General features: G+C 40.8%; 1 protein-coding gene across 11 annotated transcripts in view; it reads left to right on the forward strand.

Annotated features, from left to right (window-relative positions):
- Positions 1–22,955, forward strand: part of PEX5L (peroxisomal biogenesis factor 5 like) — a 266,793-nt gene that overhangs the window by 170,258 nt on the left and 73,580 nt on the right. For all 11 annotated transcript variants that reach the window (XM_043473663.1, XM_043473660.1, XM_043473661.1 and 8 more), the window contains one exon: positions 3,156–3,251. In XM_043473663.1, the coding sequence (XP_043329598.1) occupies positions 3,156–3,251 (96 nt within the window). The remainder of the gene's footprint in view (positions 1–3,155; positions 3,252–22,955) is intronic.

Raw genomic sequence — 22,955 nt, forward strand, 5'->3', positions numbered from 1 at the left:
TCCATTTTTTTTAACTTTATCTCAACAAATATTTATTTCATGAACAAACCTGCAGGAAAATGAAAGAATTGGTTCTAAAAGCAAAGGAATAAGGAACAGAGATTTACATAGCCAGCTGGGAAAGAAATGTCAAAATAAAAAGTTTACCAAGTTAGATACAAGGTTGATTAACTGTCTATAAGACAATAAAGTCATATCATCTTTGGCATTAACTTCTCTACCAGGCTGTAAGATCCTAATAGGTTATCAGTTCTAAAAGCTTATAAATCATCTGCGCCTTTATATTTGTTAAGCAAATATATTGTCACCCAAGAGTGTCAGATGAGGGTGGCAGTGGGCTGAATGGTGGCCCCCCTAAAAGATACGTTCATATCCTAATCTCTAGAACCTCTGTCAATCTTCACCTCCCTGACTCGATTTTCTGGATTAGAAAAATACAGTAACTTCTACAGGGCCCAGAGAATAAGGGAGGATGCTTGTTTGGGAGGCCACTGAGCCTCGCCCACCAGTCAGCAAGGCACTGATGCCAAAGCAATAGCATCACTGCCTTGACCTGCCTTCATCACCTTCCCTTTTCTGACCATAGGCACTGCTCCAGAGGCCTCAACCCTGAGCTACTCACAGGCATCACTCTTTACCAGGAACCCCACTAGGGCATCCTGCAGCCATCCCCACTCCACCCCCAAACCAGGGTTTACTAGCACAGACATCTGCCAGTCCAGGTACAGCACAAAAATCAAGTCCCTTTCAATCTCCTATAAACTCTCCTTAGCCTCCAGATTGGCCATGAGACCTTGACTGAGAACACACAGCCACCTTCTGGGAGTAGGGAAGAGAAATACCTTTAATTTGGTCACTCATGTATTCCCTGACAGTATATTTACTGATTATTTGTGGAGTACCTACTCTTAGGAGAGGCCAGGGATATAGCAGGGAATAAATACATCAAAGAGGAGAAAACATAAGTTAGTGTTCCAATAAATTAACCTTTCACATCCATTAAGGCAGAAGGCAGTCTAAGACTTGTTTATGCTCAGAAACATTCCTAGTAATTACTTTATTATTATTTTCAGCCCACGGTATTCTAGACAGCTTCTTGGCTAGCTCTCTCAACCTTGCATGAATGTCCCTGTCTCCAAGGGACAGCTTTTCTATATTTTGCATCTTCCTAAAATGGCCAGTTGAGTACAGCCTCCTGTGAGAGGCAGTGCATGCAGTGGTTTTCAGCATGGCCCAGAAGCAATGGTCCTACCGCTGAACTAGCCGTGAGACCAGGGGCAAGTCAAGTCAGCCCTCTGTGCTTCAGGGTCATGAAGTCAATGCTAGTACTTACCTCAGGTTGTTGAAAAGACAACATGAGTTCCAGTAGGTAAAGGACTTGAAGCAGTACCTGGCATGTAGTAAGCCCTGGTATTGGTGGTGTTCAGTCTCTAAGTTGTGTCCGATTCTTTACGACCCCATGGTCTGTAGCCCGCCAGGCTCTTCTGTCCATGAGATTTCCCAGGCAAGCATACTGGAGTGGGTTGCCATTTCTTCTTCCAGGGGATCTTCCCAACACAGGGATTGAATACTGTGTAATCATTAAAGAGGGGGGTTCCTCTTGAGGACCACTAATGATGGAGAAAGAATGAAAAGCAACCGAACAGAATAGATGGTAAGTGCTGGGTGAAGAGCAAAGTTTTGCCATTGTTTTGGTTTTCAAATGTGACTACTTTTAAAAATCACTACAGAGCTTTTCAAACATTTAATTCCTGGGCCCCACCTTCAAAGATCACTTCATTGGTCTGGGGTGGGGCCCAGGTCTGTTCAAGTAATTCCCCTAGAAGCAGGGGTTGAGCACCCCTGCAGAACAGCAATCTCCCACGTGGCCAGGGAGCCACCCCTGCTCTGAAGTGAAAGGGGGTAGGGGACTTGACTCCTAGCCTCTCTCCCCCTGCTCCCCAAGGCCTAGCTGCCTTAGCAGTGCTGGTCCTCCCCCCACAATCCATCCACAGGCATCCTTGGGGCATGTATCACTTGTCAGACCCTGGGCTCAGGGTGGGGCAATACAAGAGTTACCAAAGTCCTCCCCCTGTGGACCCCACAGCAGAGCAAGAGGATCAGAGAAGAAGATAAGAAAACAAGCAATCACATGGAGAAAAATCAGACACATTCAATGCTCGTGGAGAGAGTTCTAATCAATACAGTGTATACTTACCAGGAAATCCTTGGGGAAAGACTGAGGTAGATCTAGGAGTGCAACATGTGGAGACTCTCCAAGGTACATTGCTGAATAGAAAAAAAACAAGCCACAGAATAGCACCATTTACGTTTCCAAAAGCTTTTTGAAACACTGTGATATTCTATCCATGGGTGCATAAATATACATGCAAATTCAAGGGGAAAAGGTCTAGAATTATGCCTCTGATTTACCATGATTAATTTTTTCAAAAAGAATGCAATCATTGTTTGTGAAATTTAAAATAGATATTTTTTTTTAAATTCTAGCAAACTCTTTGTGGGGGATCTTCTGAAAATATTTACATTTAGCTAAGTTGTGTGTCACATTTCCTGTTAATTGTGACAAAGCAGTTGGCATTACCAGACATGATTTTATCCAAGTGACTATTGAGCAGAGAGCAGTGACCTGAGGAAATGTGGCATGAGACAGATGTGTGCCAAGAGAGGGAAGGCAAAGGAAAGAGAATTCAGCATGAAGCCCAGCTCAAGTGGAAGGAGAAAGGCCTAGCAGCTGCCTTCCGTGGCTGCGGCCTTCGCAGCTTCACCTGAGGCTGATCCTCCTAACAAGCTGAAAGTGCAAACCTCAGCTTCCAGGTGTATTCTATAACGGAGATTCCAGCCTAACTGTGGGGAAGACTTCCGAACCTATCAACGCCTTGAACCTAGACCAATGAGATGTAAGATCTTTGGGAGGTGGGGCCTGGGTGTTGATGTTTTAATATGACCTCGGCTGAGACGCTCTGTTAGAAGATGCCTGCGTGTGAGTGGGACGCACATTTTGGCACCGTCCCCATTTAAGAAGCGTTCTACTTGCGAAGTACTCCAAAAGTGACGTCAATCACAGGTGCTTCTTAAAGTCCAGGGTACTATGAGAAAAGGAAAAATGTTTGTATTTTATATTACGTGATTCCAAAATTATGTTTGGTTTATTTCAGGCTCGACTGACCAAAGAGCAGCGCTGGGGGAGCGCCTTGCTTTCCAGAAACCATTCCTTAGAAGAAGAATTTGAAAGAGCGAAAGCAGCTGTGGAGGTAGCTTTTTGGTTTATTTTTTCTGTTTCGTGTTTCTGAGAGTGGAATTCAAAAAGTCAAACAAAGACATAAGAAGTGGGTCTTTTTTTAAAATTGGAGGATAATTGCTTTACAGTGTTCTGTTGGTTTCTGCCGTTTGCCAACGTGAATCAGCACCGTGAATCTTAAATATACATCTATTGCCTCCTTTTTGTGCTCCCTCCCAGCCCTCTAGGTTGAAATGGGTCTTTATAGACATGAACAAACCATGACTATAACTGTTAGAATGAGACCTGGTTACCAGAGAACTTTTGACTTCCTACATGGGGTGACTAATAGTTGTCAACTCTTACAAGTCTGTGGTAGATTAGCAGTGACTATCTGGAGTTTTGGGTCAGGAAGAACTACCGAGTCTCATCAGGCTCCCGTGATGAACCTGTGCTATGCATTTTCTATGCTTCTATGAGGTAAAGCTTCATGCCTGATTGTTGTTTTTTTTTTTTTTTTTTCTTTTCTCTATTTGACGTCTAGCACAATGTCTGAAACGTAGAAGATCTTGCTATCCCTGAAATACACATTTTCCTCACTGGGTGGGGAAAAAAGGCAGAACTGAGAAATTCTAATCAATGATAGCCCATCTTGACTTGAGCCATAATTTTTCTTTCTTTTTTTTTTTTTTTCTTTTTTTTACTGTCAAGAATGTTCAAAACAATGGCAGTGTTAATAAATTAAATACTTAATTTGAACATTACTTTTCCTTGTTTAACCTTCTAATAAGAGAGGGGGTGGGGAAAGAAAGAAGGGGAAAAGGGAAGCCAAAAAAGGCATCCTTAGCTGTTTTTTATCCATTTCCTTCCTGGTTAGATTTGCAAAGAATGCATCACAGGTCCCATCTATGATTCTCACCAAAGCTTTGCGGGATGACTATTTGAGAGCGGAGCTTTTCACCCAATCCAAGTATGAACTTGTCAGGACCTCCATTTCTATTACTGATGGGAAATCTTGCAAATTGAAAGTATTCCCGTAATATGGTTCATTTATGTGTCAGTCTTACCACTAGAATTTGGACAAAAGTATTATACAATGGGCAGTCTTTCAGTAATTTCATACTTGAAGTGCAATTAAATCATACTAGCAATTTAATATTAAAAAGTTCTCTATATTCTAGGAAATCAGTTCAGTCGCTCAATCGTGTCTGACTCTTTGTGACCCCATGAACCAAGTAATTCCAGTCAAATTTCATATCATCAATCAGAAGCCTAGTAAGAGAACACTTTAATCTCATCACAATACAGTCCACCCAAATTTCTTCTTTTAGTTTTAACCTTTTTATTAAAAAAAAAGTTAATGCATATTTAGTACTATTGAATGTGATCAGCTGATAGACTTGATTGAGACCAGCTGAGTTCCAGTTGTTCAACTGCATGGAGGCTGTAGCTCAATTTATCTTAAATGTAGAATTTTCTGACTTAAAAGAGAATTTAAGTTTCTTTTGAACTCCTACTGTGTATAATACACAGAATTAGCACTAAAAAGATTATTTAGAACCATAGAATCTTGGGGAAGAAAAGACTTTAGAATTTATCTATTCCTATTTGTGAGGAGGAGACAATGGGTCCACACTAAACAAGACATAAGCACAAAGTGACATAGCAACAAGAAAAAAATTGTCCATCTATCTATTCATAAAATCACTTAGTCTTCGTTCTGGTGGAGACCTTAGAAGTCATCTATTCCAACCAGTCACACAAAACAGTTTTTCTTCTTAAACATACTTGACAAATTATTTAATCAAACATACCTTGTTTCTATTTGAACATTTCCAGTTAGGAACAGCTCACTTCTTTTCAAGAAAATCTACTTCAGTTTTGGACAATCCTGACTATTAAAAAGGTCTTCCCTGAATTAGGCTGAAATGGTCTACCAGCAGCTACCTGTTTTCTTACCCCTGGCTTTGCTCTCTCTGGAACAAGGCAAACTTAGGTGAATCCCTTCTCTACCTGATGCCCATCTCAACCCAGGAAGCCTGGTTTTCTTCTGGTTTCTCCTGGTATGTCTTGGGAATTGAGAGACCAGAGTTGTTACTCCAAGTTGTCACTAATAACTAAACATCATACCTAATTTAGAGAAGAAAATGGCAACCCACTCCAGTGTTCTTGCCTAGAAAATCCCATAGACAGAGGAGCCTGGAGGGCTGCAGTCCAGAGGGTTGCAAAGAGTCGGACACGACTGAGCGACTGAACAATAATAATATACCTCATTAATCAAGGTAGTCTCATTTTTCCACACCTTTATGATTCTTTCCAGCTGCAAAATCCTAAAAGGCTGTAAATTACTTCAAGTAGTTATCAGCAAACATTAATGGCTGTCTATACATGTTGGCTGCTGAACTAGGTACTAGAGATAAAGGAATGAGCTAGCTTTGAGTTGCTGTCCAGCAGTGGCATGGACCAGATGACCGACTTAAACAAGGCATTTGCTCCCTTCCAGTTTAGTTTCTGCATTATAAGATGAGGGGCTTGGATTTCTAATGTACTAAAAGTGCTATCCGTTTGTAGCTTCAGGTGAAGCAACTAAGTGCAGAATTCCTAGCAAATCAGAAAACTGTAAGCATATTTGCTCAGCTGGAAGCCTGGAACTGAGAAGCTTCCTTAAGGAATGAGAGAGGATGGTGCTGACCAGAAGGTGTGAACAGGTGTGGGGAAAAAGGCATGAGGCGTGGGGGGTGGGGGTTGTATTTCTCCAAGCTGATGGTAAATCAGACCTACGAAACTGCACACATATGTGAACTACTTACTTCCCGACATTATTCTTATCGAGGGTTTAATCTAAATCCTTAGCAGAAGACATAATAAAATGTGTCACAGAGTCTTGGAAATATACATGCCACTTGACCCAGCCACTTCTTAGAATTTATCTTCGAGAAATAGTTATAAAAGTTTGCAATGTTTTTATCTGTAGAATTTTTTTTAAGTGGTGAAAATTGGGAATAGCCCAAGTGTACCACAGCAGAATTAACTAAAGTATTATCTCTACAGTAAAATGCTATAAAACCGTTAAAAACTACAACATAGAAAAATATTTAAGACCATGTAGAAATGTCTAGTGATAATAGGAATACTAATTTATATACTGATAACTTTATAGTATGATCCCAGGTTCATAAAATTCTAATAGCTTAATACCTAATGTGTTTGGAATGACTTCCCTGGTGGCTCAGTTGGTAAAGAATCCGCCTGCAATGCGGGAGACCTGGGTTCGGTCCCTGGGTTGGGAAGATCTGCTGGAGAAGGGAACGGTTACCCAATCCAGTATTCTGGCCTGGAGAATTTCATGTACTGTATAGTCCATGGGGTCATAAAGAGTCTGACACAACTGAGTGTTTGGAATACATACTCTGTGCCAGGCACTGCCTCAGGAGCTTTGCATGAATTCTCGTTTAATCCTCCCAGCAGGCCTTGTGGTGGTTTAGTAGCTAAGTCATGTCCAACTCTCTGCGACCCAGTGAACTGTAGCCCACCAGGCTCCTCTGCCCATGGGATTCTCCAGGCAAGAATACTGGAGTGGGTTGCCATTCTCTTCTCCAGGGGATCTTCCCAACCCAGGAAATGAACCCAGGTCTCCTGCATTGCAGGCAGATTCTTTACCAACTGAGCTATGAGGGAAGCCCCAGCAGGCCTATGAGGAAGGTAATATTACTGTTTTCATCCTGCAGATGAGAAACTGAGGCTTAAAGATATTGCAGACATTTGCATGGCATTTTATAAGCAATTAAGATAGACTAAAAATGAACAACTCTCATTTAGCAAGTTATAAAGTCATGATTTCCTCCTAGACTCCAAAGCCTGTATTCTGAATCACTGCACTGTATAATCATCAAGAGAGTCTGTGCCCAAATGTTCACAGTAGTTTTCCTTGGGTGGCTGTACTTGGGAGTGATTTAATTTCTTCCATTAGCTTATCTGTATTTTCCAAATGTTCTGTCATAAATGTGTTCTATGTTGGTAATCAAGAAAAAAGTGGTAAATTCCAATGGGCACTGTGGTAGAATCTCAGATTCTTAAAGAGAACGAAAAGTGCCACATTCTTCATTTCAAGACTGATAAAGAATGGCACCGCAGATCGGCTTTATTAGAGACTGTTCTAAACAACAGGGAGACCCAGATGAAAACCATGCCTGGGGCAAGTTCAGTGCTTCCAATCTCCATTTCTATATTATCTGGTCCCAGTATTCCTTCTGTTTCTCATTTTATTCTGTTCTTAAACCCTCATTTTTTTTTTTTTTTTGGTCATCATCCTGCCTCAGGCCTGGCACCTGATCTCCTTTCCAGCTTTTTCTGCGTCTCAGCCCTTCACCAGCTCCAGGGGCACCACCGTGCTCTCTGTTCATCTTGAACAACAGCCCCATTGCCTGCCGTCGACATTCTTTCCTCTGCAGGGAACATTCCTCTCCCAAATCCTGGTGTGGCAGGTTCCTTTTTGTCCTTCAGATTCTAGCTCAGGTGTCAACGCCTCAGAAAACCTGAAGCTGACCACCAGTTGCTGCATAGCACCTCAGATTTTGTTTTTCACTCTTAGATTTATCACTTTGTCTTCCCTTATTTATTTTTATTTACCTTTCTGTCTGTTCTCTGTCCACTTTAAAATGTAACCTCAATGAGGAAAGGGATCTTGTCTCTTATGTAACACTGTACCTCAAGAGCTAAAACAGTGTCTGGTACCTGCGTCCGTGATCAGTTGCTCAGTCATAGCTGACTCTCTGCATCCCCTTGGACTGCAGCCTCCCAGGTCCCTCTGTCCATGGAATTTTTCAGGCAGGAATACTGGAGTAGGTTGCCGTTTCCTCTTCTGGGGTAACTAGTAAGTACTTAATAAATACTTGTTAATGAATGGATGGATGGCTAATTGTTAATCACATAACATGAAAAACACTTGAAAAGTGCCGTATCACCTTCTAATGTAATTGAGTATTTGCACTTTCATAGCTGATGTAAACAATCAGCTCTGTCTCTGGGGTACAGATCTCTCCCAGGGACTGCCCTGACGTGTCCTCTGCGGCTGTCTTGGTCTCAGTGTCAGTCAGTGAGACACAGTCATTGTGTTACAATGCCATTACAATACAGGTAACAGCAACCACTCTTGCCATGGTGTGACTTTGGACCTGTGTTATATTCTACATGGTATGATCTAGGCTATGCACAGACTCTGTAATACCTAACAGCATGCAATTCAACTAATGTTGACCTAAAGTGCCCTAAAATTCCAGTCCTTCTACTAAAGACAGTTATCACCACGTACACATTTATGCATATCTTAAATGACTGGGGAACCTGTTTGTGTGTGAAGACTGACATTGCTCAAGCTCAGGTTGAATGGTTAGATTCAGTGAGGCCGTATGTGGAGTTTTGTGCCTCCTCATCCTACATTTTGTTGAAAAATCACTGTAAATTCATCTTGGCTCAAAGTATTGTAATTTTAGGTCAAAGAACCAAATATTCCTAATTTGGGCTGTCTAAAAAAATGCCTGTTCCCTGAAGGACTTTCCTCCATGCTTCCTCTTGGATTTTCTTCCTAGCCAGCTGCCTAAACATGCTGTTAGCTTCAAGTCCCTAAGAAAGATGTACAGGAGGTGCAGAAGTGAGAAGCGGAGAAGGAGCTCCAGGGGCTCAGTGAGGCCTGAAGCTGCCTCCCCGGAAGGAGATCCCTAGAGAGCACTGTGCAGCCTCTGCAGAGAGAGGAGGTCACGTGGACAGTCAGCACACCTGCAACCACACGTCAGAAATGCCTCTTACCACTGTCAGCAGAGAGGAAGCCAGCCAGCCAGCCTCTGGAGCTGTCTACCTCGTTAGTCTCTCTAGGTGCCTCAGCCTTCAGAGTAAACTGGATGTAGCAACAAATTCATCAGGACATGTTTTTTTTTTTTTTTAATTTATTTTTTAATTGAAGGATTATTGCTTTACAGAATTTTGTTTTCTGTCAAACCTCAGCATGAATCAGCCATAGGTATACATGTGTCCCCTCTCTCTTGAGCCTCCCTCCCATCTCCCTCCCCACCCTACCCTCTAGGTTGATGCAGAGTCCCTGTTTGAGTTTCCTGAGACATACAGAAAATTCCATTGGCTATCTATTTTACATATGGTAATGTACGTTTCCATATTACTCTCTTCATACATCTCACCCTTTCCTCCCCTCTCCCTTTGTCCATAAGTCTGTTCTTTATGTCTTTTTCTCCACTGCTGCCATGCAAATAAATTCTCCAGTACCATCTTTCTAGATTCTGTTTGTATGCATTAGTATACAATATTTATCTTTCTCTTTCTGACTTACTTCACTCTGTATAATAGGCTCTTGGTTCATCCACCTCATTAGAACTGACTCAAATGCATTCTTTTTATGGCTGGGTAATATTCCATTGTGTATATGTACCACAGTTTCTTTATCCACTCATCTGTCGATGGACATCTAGTTGCTTCCGTGTTCTAGCTATTACAAACAGTGCTGCAGTGAACACTGGGGTACATGTGTCTTTTTCAATTTTGGTTTCTTCAGGGTATATGCGTAGGAGTGGGATTGCTGGGTCATATAGTGGTTTTATTCCTAGTTTTTTTAAGGAATCTCCATACCATCTTCCATAGTGGCTGTATCAGTTTACTTTCCCACCAACAGTGCAAGAGAATTCCCTTTTCTCTATACCCTCTCCAGCATTTATTGTTTGTAGGCTTTGTGATAATGGCCATTCTGACCAGTGTGAGGTGATATCTCGTTGTTTTGATTTTCATTTCTCTAATAATGAGTGATATTGAGCATCTTTTCATGTGTTTGTTAGCCATATGTGTGTCTTCTTTGGAGAAATGTCTGTTTAGGTCTTTTCACCACTTTTTGATTGAGTTGTTTGTTTTTCTGGTATTGAGTTGTTTGAGCTGTATGTATATTTTAGAAATTAATCCTTTGTCAGTTGTTTCATTTGCTATTATTTTCTTCCATTCTGAAGGTTGTCTTTTCACGTTGCTTATAGTTTCCTTGCTATGCAAAAGCTTTTAAGTTTAATCAGGTCCCACTTGTTTACTTTTGTTTTTATTTCCATTACTCTAGGATCTTGCTTTGTTTTATGTCATCAAGTGTTTTGCCTATGTTTTCCTCTAAGAGTTTTATAGTTTCTGGTCTTGCCTTTAGGTCTTTAGTCCATTTTGAGTTTGTCTTTGTGTATGGTGTTAAGAAGTGTTCTAATTTCATTCTTTTAATGTAGCTGTCCAATTTTCCCAGCACCACTTATTGAAGAGGTCGTCTTTAACCCATTGTATATTCTTACCTCCTTTGTCAAAAACAAGGTGCATAGGTTTATTTCTGGGCTTTCCATTTTGTTCCATTGGTCTATAGTTCTATGTTTGTGCCAGTACCACACTGTCTCAATGACTGTAGCTCTGTAGTATAATCTGAAGTCAGGAAGTTTGATTCCTCCAGCTCCATTCTTGTTTCTCAAGACTTCCTGGCTATTCAGGGTCTTTTGTGTTTCCATATGAATTGTTAAATTTTTTGTTCTAGTTCTGTGAAAAATGCCATTGGTAATTTGATAGGGTCACATTGAATCTGTGGATTGCATTTGGTAGTTTAGTCATTTTCACAGTATTGATTCTTCTATCCAAGAACATGGAATATCTCTCCATCTGTTTATGTCATCTTTGATTTCTATCATCAGTGTCTTATAATTTTCTGTATACAGTTCTTTTGTCTCCATAGGTAGGCTTATTCCTAGGTATTTTATTATTTTTGTTGCAGTGGTGAAGGGGATTGATTCCTTAATTTCTCTTCCTGATTTTTTATTTTTAGCATATAGAAATGCAAGTGATTTCTGTGTACTAATTTTGTATCCTGCAACTTTGTTAAATTCATTGATTAGCACTAGTAATTTTCTGATAGTATCTTTAAGGTTTTCAATGTATAGTACCACGTCATCTGCAAGCAGTGAGAGCTTTACTTCTTTTCTGATCTGGATTCCTTTTATTTCTGTTTCTTCTCTGACTGCTATAGCTAGGACTTCCAAAACTATGTTGAATAATAGTGGTGAGAGTAGACAACTTTGTCATGTCATCAGGACGTGTTTTAAACTCTTTCTATGGGCCAGGCACTGGGCTAGGCACTAGGAATTGAAAATTGAGTAAGATACTTCTGCCCTTAAAGCTCTGGAAGAATTGGAGGAATTTGCAGCTTGGGAGATGATCATATATGATTACCCCATGGTATAGTTATTATGGTTTTACACATCCAGCTCCACACTAGGTGTTGACCTCTTACAGGTGGGACTGCGTTTCATCTCTGTATTCTTAGCACCTTTCAGAGATTCTGATACAGAACAAGGCCCCACAAACTTTTGCTGGCTAAATAAATGAACAGATTAGCAACTCTAATGCATTTATTTCATTGAAGTATCTCTTCTTTAATGTGTGTTTAAGAAATATCACTAACCTACTAACAAGATGAACTTTGTACCCTGACAAGCCTCATTGAAAGCTGTCTCCTAACTTCCCATTTCTGTGTCTTGTCTCAAAGGATACAGTGCTCAAGATAACTTCTCTTCAGTGCATGCATGCTCAGTTACTTCCGTCGTGTCCAACTCTTTGCAGCTCCATGGACTATAGCCCTCCAGGCTTCTCTGTCCATGGGATTCTCCAGACAAAAATACTGCAGTGGGTTGCCATGCCATCCTCCAGGGATCTTCCTGACCCAGGGATCGAACCCATGTCTCTTAACATCTTCTGCATTGGTAGGTGGGTTCTTTACAACTAGTACCACCTGGGAAGCCCAAAGTAAACACCTGAACAGGGACTTGAATCCTGGACCCTCAGATAAGAAGTCTGATGCTCAACTAACTAAGGACATACCTCTAAAAATAACTCCTCATCAGACTTGAGGCTAATTTTCCCTCAGCAACACTAATGTATATGAAAAACACAGGCATATTAGTAATTACTGTTTAAGGACATGGATAGTGAAAGACTTTAATGTTAACTAGTAATTCCTTTGTCTGGAGGTGTGACTGACTATCTCTGTTAATTTTGACTTGGAAATATCATGCTTAAAACAATGTAATGCTGGTGAAACAGACCACCGGCCCAGGTGGGATGCACGAGACAGGTGCTCGGGCCAGGTGCACTGGGAGGACCCAGGGGAATCGGGTGGGGGGGGAGGTGGGAGGGGGGATCGGGATGGGGAATACATGTAACTCCATGGCTGATTCATGTCAATGTATGACAAAACCCACTGTGATGGTGTGAAGTAATTAGCCTCCAACTAATAAAAATAATTGAAAAAAAAAAAAAAACAATGTAATGCTTGATAGGCACCTTAGGAATCTTAAATGCTTGAAGGGAATTGGAGGCCATTCTTGAACTCCTTTTGTTAATATAGTATTATGAAAGAAACTGCTGACTTGAGCACCCTCCTACCAAGAAGATTATCTGTCTGTCCCACCCCCTCATATTTTCTCTTGCTTTCTATGACAGTGTCATCTCTTTGAAGTAGGTGGAAGAGATTAATGGATTAAACACTACTTAAATCATTCTGACTTAGATTCAATATCCAAAAAAGAGAAAATCTTCTGAAAATACATGGAAACATTCTTTGGGCAATATTGGAGAAATCTTGAGGTTAACTGCTTAAGATACAGATAGCCTAAAGCTTAGCATACCATAGGAAAATATTTAAGACCATGTGAAAATGTCTAGTGATATTAGGAATACTAACATGCTTCCCATGTCAAACTGTAGATAGGTCACATAAAGATTAGATGTGTTGTGAATTCATTGGACAACTACAGAAGAAAGGAAAGTATATTGTGACTGACAGCTAGCAGTCTCTGCTACAGGTACCCTCCAGCTCTGATACTTGTAGGAATATTTGAAAACCTCCCTCTCAATATCTCTTTCTCTCTTTTGTTGGATATCTTTTTACTTTTAAGACCAACTATTAAATAATTTTCTAGGAATTTTATTTCTGTAGGAGCAATAATGTAATTCTATTTATCTGGAACCTACAAAACCTTATCTTCTTTATTGAAGTATAGATGACGCAGTAAAGAATCTGCCTACAATGCAGAGTCCCGGGTTCAATCCCTGGGTCAGGAGGTTCCTCTGTAGAAGGAAATAGCAACCCACTACAGTATTCTTGCCTGGACAATCCCGTGGACAGAGGAGCCTGGCTGGCTACAGCTCGTGTCATTGCAAAGAGTCAGACACAACTGAGCAACTAACCCTTTCACTTTCATCTTTCATTTACAATGTTCTGTTAGTTTCTGGTGTACAACAAAGTGATTTGGTTATATACACACATATATGTATATTCTTTTCATTATGGTTTATTATAGGATATTGACTATAGTTCCCTGTGCTGTACAGTAGGACCTTGATTTTACAGATAGTAGTCTGTGTCTGCTAATCCCAAACTCCTAATTTATCCCTCCCACCCCCTTTCCCCTTTGATTACCATAAATGTGTTTTCTATGTCTTCAAAATCCTATCTCTTGATTAGCAATGCCATGCCATATAAACCAATCATCACTATTCTATACAACTCCCTGTAGGTTGAATTTTATTAATTCTGATTTATTTAAAAGGGACAAATGAGATATGCATGTTAAAGATCTTATTTTGTGAAATAGTGAAGTCAGGGGTTCATTCCTGTACTATGTCACGAACCTCCGTCCACAGTTCGTCAGGCACTCTGTCTATCAGATCTAGTCCCTTAAATCTATTTGTCACTTCCACTGTATAGTCATAAGGGATTTGATTTAGGTCATACCTGAATGGTCTAGTGGTTTTCTCCACTTTCTTCAATTTCAGTCTGAATTTGGCAATAAGGAGTTCGTGATCTGAACCACAGTCAGCTCCTGGTCTTGTTTTTGCTGACTGCATAGAGCTTCTCCATCTTTGGCTGCAAAGAATATAATCAATCTGATTTCAGTGTTGACCATCTGGTGATGTCCATATGTAGAGTCTTCTCTGGTGGTGTTGGAAGAGGCTATTTGCTATGACCAGTGCATTCTCTTGGCAGAACTCTAGTAGCCTTAGCCCTGCTTTATATTTCTCCTGGCAATCTTGATTCCAGCTTGTGATTCATCCAGCATGGCATTTTTTTGCTTTATGTACTCTGCATAGAAGTTAAATAAGCAGGGTGAGAGTATACAGCCTTGACTTCTTTCCCAATTTTGAACCAGTCTGTTTTTCCATGTCTAGTTCTAACTGTTGCTTCTTTCCTGCATACAGGTTTCTCAGGAGGCAGGTAAGGTGGTCTGGTATTCTCATATCTTTAAAAATTTTCAAGTTTGTTGTGATCCACACAGTAAAAGGCTTTAGCATAATCAATGAAGCAGAAATAGATGTTTTTCTGGAATTCCTTGGTTTTCCTATGATCCAGCAGATGTTGGCAGTTTGATCTCTGCTTCCTCTGCCTTTTCTAAATTCACCTCGTACATCTGGAAATTCTCAATTCATGTAGTGTTGAAGCCTAGCTTGAAAGATTTTGAGCATTATGTTGCTAGCATGTGTAATGAGCATAATGTGTGGTAGTTTTAACATTCTTTGGCATTGCCCTTCTTTGGGATTGGAATGAAAACTGACTTTGTCCAGTTCTGTGGCCACTGATGAGTTTTCCAAATTTGCTGGCATATGGAACACAGCACTTTAATAGCATAATCTTTTAGGCTTTGAAATAGCTCAGCTGGAATTCCATCACCTCCACTAGCTTTGTTTGTACAAATGCTTCCTAAGACCCTCTTGACTTCACACTTGAGGATGTCTGGCTCTAGGGAGTGACCACACCATCGTGGTTATCTGAGTCATTAAGACCATTTTTGTACATTTCTTCTCTGTGGTCTTGCCAGCTCTTCTAATCTCCTCTGCTTCTGTTAGGTCCTTACCATTTCTGTCCTTGATTGTGCCCATCTTTGCATGAAATGTTCCCTTGGTATCTCTAATTTTCTTGAAGAGATCTCTAGTCTTTCCCACTCTGTTGCTTTCCTCTGTTTCTTTGCATTGATCACTGAGGAAGGCTTTCTTATCTCTCCTTGCTATTCTTTGGAACTCTGCCTTCAATAGGGTATATCTTTCTCTTTCTCTGTTGCCCTTTGCTTCTCTTGTTTTCTCAGCTATTGGTAAGGTCTCCTCAGACAACCACTTTGCCTTTTTGCACTTCTTTTTCTTGGGAATGGTTTTGCTCACCACCTCCTATACAATGTTACAAGCCTCCATTCATAGTTCTTCAGGCGCTCTGTCAGATCTAATCCCTTGAATCTGTCACTCCCACTGTATGATCATAAGTCAGGTATTATTTAGGTCATACCTGAATAGCCTGGTAGTTTTCCCTACTTTCTTCAATTTTGCAATTAGGAGTTCATGATCTGAGCCACAGTCAGCTCCAGGTTTTGTTTTTGCTCACTGTAGCCAGCTTCTCCATCTTTAGCTACAAAAAAAGTAATCAAATCTGATTTCAGTATTGACGATCTGATGATGTCCATGTGTAGAGTCTTCTCTGGTGGTGTTGGAAGAGGGTGTTTGCTAGGACCAGTGCATTATCTTGGCAGAATTCTGTTAGCCTTTGCCTGGTTTCGTTCCTTACTCCAAGGCCAAACTTGCCTGTTACTGCAGGTTTGTCTTGATTTTCTACTTTTGTGTTCCAATCCCCTATGATGAAAAGGACATCTTTTTTGACTTTGAAGTTCAGTGGGATTTGATTACAGAACTTGCACATGACTGGAGGAAACAAAGACTCTTGGAGGACACAAACAAAACCTTATATACACCAGGACCCAGGGGAAAAGAGCAGTGACCCAAAATAGACACCCACAGACAGGTCTGTCTCAGTCTGAGGGTCTCCTGTGGAGGCATGGGTTGATAGGCCCTGCTGTGGGAACAGGGGCATTGGCAGCAGCAGTCCTGGGAGGCATACCATGGCATAGGTCCTTTTGGAGGTCACCTTTAGCCCTACCGTAGAGTCTTCAGACTCCAAGACCGGGCCCTCTCAGGCCAAACAACTTACAGGGAGGGAGCATAGCCCCACCCATCAGCAGAAAATTAAAGATTTACTGAGCATGACCCTGCACACCAGAGCAAGACCCAGTTTTCCCCACAGCAAGTCCCTTCCATCAGGAAAAATAAAGCTTATTTGAAGTGGGGAAAAAAAAAAAAATCAGTAAACTATCCATGGGCAAAGCAGCATCTTAAATTTCCTTTATTCATTTAACTAAAGCTTATAATATGCCGTATGCTGATGGTACATAGTGAATGTTCCATACATAAATAATTCCTGTGGATTAGGAAAGTGGATGTTTTCCATGAGAGTTTCCAGTCCTTCCTCCTCCTCGTAGATGATTGATCTTTAGATGATTTCCTTTTAGATCTTGTTTTAGTCAGTGTTCTCTAGAGAAACAAGTAGGACATATAGATAGAGGTAGAGATAAAAGACAGAGGCAGACAGAAACTGAGATTTCACTGTAAGAAATTGGCTTACACAATTATGAAGGCTGAGAAGTTCCACAACCTGCCATCTGAAAGCTGGAGACCCAGAAAGGCTGGTGGTGTAGTTTCAGTCCAAATCCAAAGGCATGAGGACTCGGAGAGCCGATGGTATAAGTCCCAGTTTGAATATAGGAGACCAATGTCCTAGCTCATGCAAACAAGTAGAAAGATTTCTCCATTGCTCTGCTTTTTTGTTCTGTTCAGGCCCTCAATGGATTAGATGATGGTCACCTGCATTGGAGAGGGCCACTGCTTTACTCAGTCTACCAGTTCAGATGCTAAGCTCACATAGAAATAGGCTCACAGAAATGTTTAACCAAATGTCTGGGCACTCTCTGACCCAGTCCAGTTGACACATAAGACTAACTGTCACAGATCTTAATGAAGTTCCCAGAGATCTCCAGTTTTCTCTGGAACTGAACTGTGAGAGATGTTATGGGCCATTTAGACTTTGCGCTTCATGCCAGGGATTCTTAGGGCCCACCCCATCACTGTAGAGGAGGGGCTGAAATCCACAGATGCCCAAGCTAGTCCCTCAATAAACACTGCTAATTACTAGCAGGCAGAACTGGAACCCACTTTTGTACATTACCTTGGAGCTGTTGGTAAAAGGAGGAACTTCTGAATTCAAATAGTAAACAATATTAAAAATTACTCAAACTTGGAATTTGTCTAAGAGATATATTTTCTTTTCTCAAATCAGATTTCTTTATTTAATAAGTTGGTTTTAATTTATATTAAAGTCTTTGGTATCTGAAATACATCAACCCCTGACACAGACAACTATATTTAATGGACCAAGAGGGCAAGAGGCATGGAGAGAAAGTAAAAGGCAGAGAGGCATTAAAACATAGCTAGACATTATCGATATCATACATGGAGCCACATGCAAATAATTAGAGGTAAATTTGATTTCCTGTGAAAAACTGAATTACATGGTGAAATCTGAGGAAAAACAGGTTTAGAGATGTCCCATCCTAATTACCTTACATCCAAAGATTAAAAATAACCTCAAGTCAGATCCAAAAATCAGAATATTACAGTTATTAACACCATTTGCTCCCTCTATGAAACAGCTTGGGTAGTCATAGAAAAGAGATAAGCCATCAAATATTCTATTTCTGTGTTCTGCACAGCTCTGAAGTGAAAATACAGATATATACGAGATTAACTACCTGATATGACTACAGAAGGAAAGTGGATAGATCACTCTACCCTTAAAGCTGAATGTAAAAAGATATTTCACTTTCACAGACTAAGCAAAACTAATCCCCTAATTAAACTCAGATGGAAGCAGTGTTTACTGATGCCATTGATGTAAAGAACACACTTGAGAAGGCTACATTTCAAATTTCTCACTTCCTTTTCTAAATCATTTCTTATGACTCATTTGGTATTCTAAAGAGAATCTTCCTTTTCAAAATAAGGTGGCTTTTGATATTAAAGCGTTGATTTTCTACCTGTGCTGAAGAGACATTGAATTTTGAGTGTCAGATTTAAGTCACCTCATAAAATTAGGTTTAAGCTTTAATTGCCGGTTAGCAATAATAAAATGGGGGCTTTGAAATTAGAATTTTCTTTCATTAGTGGAAGTTTGATTTTATGGATCCACTAAATCACAGTGATTATTTGGATCAATGATAAAGATATACCCCATTCAGAATAATAGCTTTGCATCATTCTGGTTGTCTGGGATGGGTGAGAACAGACATACATACTTACACACAAATACAGACCACCGTAAACTTAGGTGAGATCTTGACTTACAAGGCAAGGATCTCAAGCATCAGGGAAGTGAAGAGGCCCACATGAGTGGAAGCAGAGGCAGCTTCTCTGTCTGGTTGTTGGTGACATTAACCCCACAGGGCGGACTTTGACACTTGGACTTTGTGTCTTTGTGTCTTTACTCAAGAAGAGCTTAGAGTCCATCCTGAATCCATTTGGTTCTCTAGCTGAATGCTGATGACAAGAAAGATAAGACCTCATGCTACGTGTCCATCAAGGATGGGGAGAAAATGGCAGCCATATGCCAGAGCAGCACCCAACACCATCAGTACCTTTAGCTTCCTGGATTTCTAGAAACCCCACTGCCATGTTCATAGGGATGATCCTGACCTTTACAAAATTTTAAAAGTACATACAAACTCTGAAAAAACAGTATAACATGCAGAATTATCAACAGTGATTAATAACATCTCTAGATAGTAGATTGAGAATTATTAATTTTCATTGGCAGTTTCAGTGTTCCTTTTAAATTATCTATAGTAGTAATGTATTGAATCCATGTATGTAAAATAAGTTGTTTTTCTTTTTCTTTCTTTTATTTTTTTATGAATCAGCCATAGCTATACATATATCCCGTCCCTTTTGAACTTCCCTCCCATCTTGTTTCTCTTTCTTTTTGAAAACACTTTCTGTGTTTTAAATCTGTGTGCCAGATCAGGAGACTTGGGCTGTCTTTCTTCTGGGCCACTTGCTACCCTGGTAACCTTAGAAAAGTCGTTTTCCCTCTCTTTATCTGTAACCTGAGATCTTTCATTAGGCCCACGATACTCTAATTAGGCTGCCCACTGGGAATTCCTGAGAAGTTTTCCAAAATCCTGATGCCTGTCCTGCTTCTGTACTGTGAGTGCAGTGGCCCCAGCTGCAGCCTGGATTTGGGAATTTTGATAAAGACTCCCAGGCGATTCAGCGTGAAGACAAGTTTGGGATCCTCTGGATTTGATGATTTCTAATACTGCCCTCTGCTATGACAGTCTTGAGTCTCTGATTCCTCACATTTGCCTAGAGCCATCTCTGAGCATCAGTTCTATTTTTAGCAGTTGCTAGGAAATAATATTCCAAAACTTTCCTAGGTGACCCATTTCAATATCTTGCAATCATCTCAATCAGAATATATTTCCTTATGTCTAATCTAAATTCTTCCTGCGGCAGTTTCAGCCTGTATGGGAGAAGAGAGCATCTAGTTCTGATTGGGTTTGTTGCTGAATTCTTTGCATGAACTTACATCATTGGCTTCAGTTATTTTTCACCCATAACTTAGTTCTGTAATGACCAGATCCTTACCTAACAAGTCCCTTGTCAAGGTTCTCATAGAGAGGGAGAATTGCAGGATTACCTCCTGCTCTGTCACCAGAGGATACTTTCCAGTTTCTGCCAAAATTATTCCTAGGTCTGTGCTCCTGTGAAGTTCCTAAGGACAGTATATTTTCAACTTTTTTTTTTTAAAACCTGGGAATAATAATTCCAGATAGGAGTTATCACTAGGATTGAAGTATATTTTTAGTAAATAAGCAGTCATCTTTCTGGGGCTTCCCTGGTGGCTCAGCAGTAAAGAACCCACCTGCCAGTGCAGGAGACTCGGCTTCAATCCCTAGGTCCGGAAGACCCCCTGGAGGAGGGCATGACAGCCCACTCCAGTGTTCTTGCCTGGAGAATCCCATGGACGGAGGAGCCTGGCGGGCTACAGTCCATGGGGTCACTGAGCGTCAGACACGACTGAAGTGACTGAGCTCACACGCACGCAGTCATCTTCCTGTTCACCTACTGAATTTATATTTGTCTTTTCCCCATTTCTCTGTCCTTGTTTATCATCTTAATTGGCCACTGAATTATATAATTTATACTTTGTTGATATATTTTTAATTATTGGTTGAATATTCCTCATGTTTTGTTTCTCTGAGCCTTCTTCCCAGACTTCCTGTGTCACTCTTCAGTGTTTTTCCTTCTTCTGTTAGTAAACTTATGAAGTTAACAGATCTCAGCAAAACGAATTACAAGGGCTATGTCACAAGATATGTTCTGGACAAATACTCCAGGTTCAACTAAAATGACTGAAAATACTGTGCTGTTTACAATATAATTCTTTCCCATACCAAAAAGAAAATATAGTCTGATGCTCTGTAAATTGTACCAAGATTCAGAAAGGATTAATGACATGAACAAGAGCTCTCTTTTAAAATTTTTCTGAAATAGGTTCCTATTTTAGCTCAGAATACTAGGTCCAAGGCTAACTTTGTTCTCTGTATATTTATGACTGTTCTGTGTGAGCCTTTCTTACATCTTGTTACACACCGTTGGTTTGCAAATGAAAATAGAAACAGTTGCCTGTCCTGGTCACAGATTTCTGGGTGCAGGGTCCTGAAGAAATCTGAACTGCGTAGAACAGCTTGGTTCCACATCACAGCTGTGTCACATCTGTGTTTTAGCAGCAGCAGGCAAGAATGTAGCTGCTTTGGGGAATTGATAGTACATGTGTAATGCTGTCTCGTTGTTAAACATGAGATTGATTGAGCAGTCCTGTGATCCAGTAAAGTTATTCCAGTTCATTGGGCTTCTTCACGATCTTGCATAGGATTTTTAAAATAGTTCAAAACAACAGGAGCATTTTACATGAATTCACTGGATGATGCCGGCTGCGTAAGGAACCTTCATGATATGACTTGAATCATACTGTATTCTTTTTCTCTCTTCTACCCTGTCAATATCTAAGTTGTTCCTGTGGTGAAATGGTATTTCTGAAGCCTTGTCAAAGGAGGTTTCTCTTGTTTGAAAAAATGGATGAGATACGCACAGAACAAAAGGAATATTCTGTTTCAGTAAAATAAGCGCAGATAGAGAGCTCTAAACATGCTGTGCCACCTTGTTCTGTGGGTTTGGTAAACTAACCAGAAGCCTGCTCATAGACTTTGGGAGTAATACATAAGGAAGGGAAAACATGAAGATCATGTAGGAAGCTGAATTGATCCTCACAAATTGAATGATAACTTCATTTATTTGTTTTTAAAAAAAATTACACTTGCTAAGTGACTATTATTTTCAGACTCTGCAATAGGCACTAGAGATACCGAAATGAGGACTAACTATCCCTGCCTTCGGGGGCTTCCCTGATGGCTCAGAGGTAAAGAATCCACCTGCAATACAGGAGACCAGGGCTTGATTCCTAGGTTGGGAAGATCCCCTGGAGAAGGAAATGGCAACCCACTCCATTATTCCTGCCTCAGAAATCCCATGGACAGAGGAGCCTGATGGGCTACAGTCCATTGGGTCTTAAGAGTTGGACCGAAGTTAGCAACTAAACCCCCACCACCGTCTTTGTGTTCAGCTTGCTCAGAATCTGGTAGAAGATAATTAAGAATCCTAATACAGGGACAGAGAAGGTTTCCTAAGAACAGGCATCATACTCATCAATATGATGAACAGGCATCAGTTTTAAAAGGAAATAGAAGGAAGAGGCATTCAAAGCAGGGGGATGAAAACATGCAAATGCACAGAGGCCTAGATGAGTGTCTGTGCACTGAGCACTTGCCCGCATCCCTGGGTGTGGTTAGGATGCAGGGTGGGAAGGAGCAGTAGGAGATGAGATGAGGAGACAGAAGCCTGATCATCCACGCTTTCCTTCAGCAGATTTGTGTGGAATGAGTTTTATGTGCTGAGCAGTGCTTTGCACTAGATAGTGGTTTTCTCTTGCCTCCCAGGCCATTCCTCCCCAGTCTCCTTTGCTGGCTCCTCCACTCATGTCTGTATTATGGAGACCCAGACACAGCCCTCGCTCTTTCTCTTCTCCATGCACATTTTCTCCTTAGCCACCTCTTTCAGTTCCTTGGATGTAAATACCACCTATATCCTGATAACTCTTCAATCTCATTTTTCAACTTTAACCTCTCCCCAAAAATCCCAAATCATATATCCAATTGTCTACTGATACTGCCATTTGGGTTCTAGTATCCATTATGTGCATAACATGTCAAAAAACAAACTCTTAATCTCCCATTCCAAACCAGTACCTACTCCACTAAAGTAATAACACTGCAGTCTGCTCAAACCAAAATCCTGGAAGATGCCCTTCCTTTCCTACAGCCTCACAGCCAATCCAGTAGAAAGACCTGTTGGAATAATGACCCAGCTAAAGGAATCCAACCACATCAGTTATCTCCCCCATCTACAGCTTCCTCCACACAAGCAGCAGCCTTGGCCCAAACTACTGCCACAGCCTCCTACCTTTTCTCCCAGCTTCCAGTCTTACTCCCCTTGATGTTGTTCAGTCATTCAGTCGTGTCCAACTCTTTTGTGACGGCATGGAGTGCAGCACGTGAGGCTTCCTGTCCTTCACCACTTCCTGGAGCTTGCTCAAACTCATGCCACTCAATCATCTCGTCCCCTGTAGCCCCCTTCTCTTCCAGCCTTCTAGCTTTCCCAGGATCAGAGTCTTTTCTAA

Source organism: Cervus canadensis, chromosome 7 (assembly GCF_019320065.1).
Source record: "Cervus canadensis isolate Bull #8, Minnesota chromosome 7, ASM1932006v1, whole genome shotgun sequence".
Lineage (NCBI taxonomy): Eukaryota > Metazoa > Chordata > Mammalia > Artiodactyla > Cervidae > Cervus > Cervus canadensis.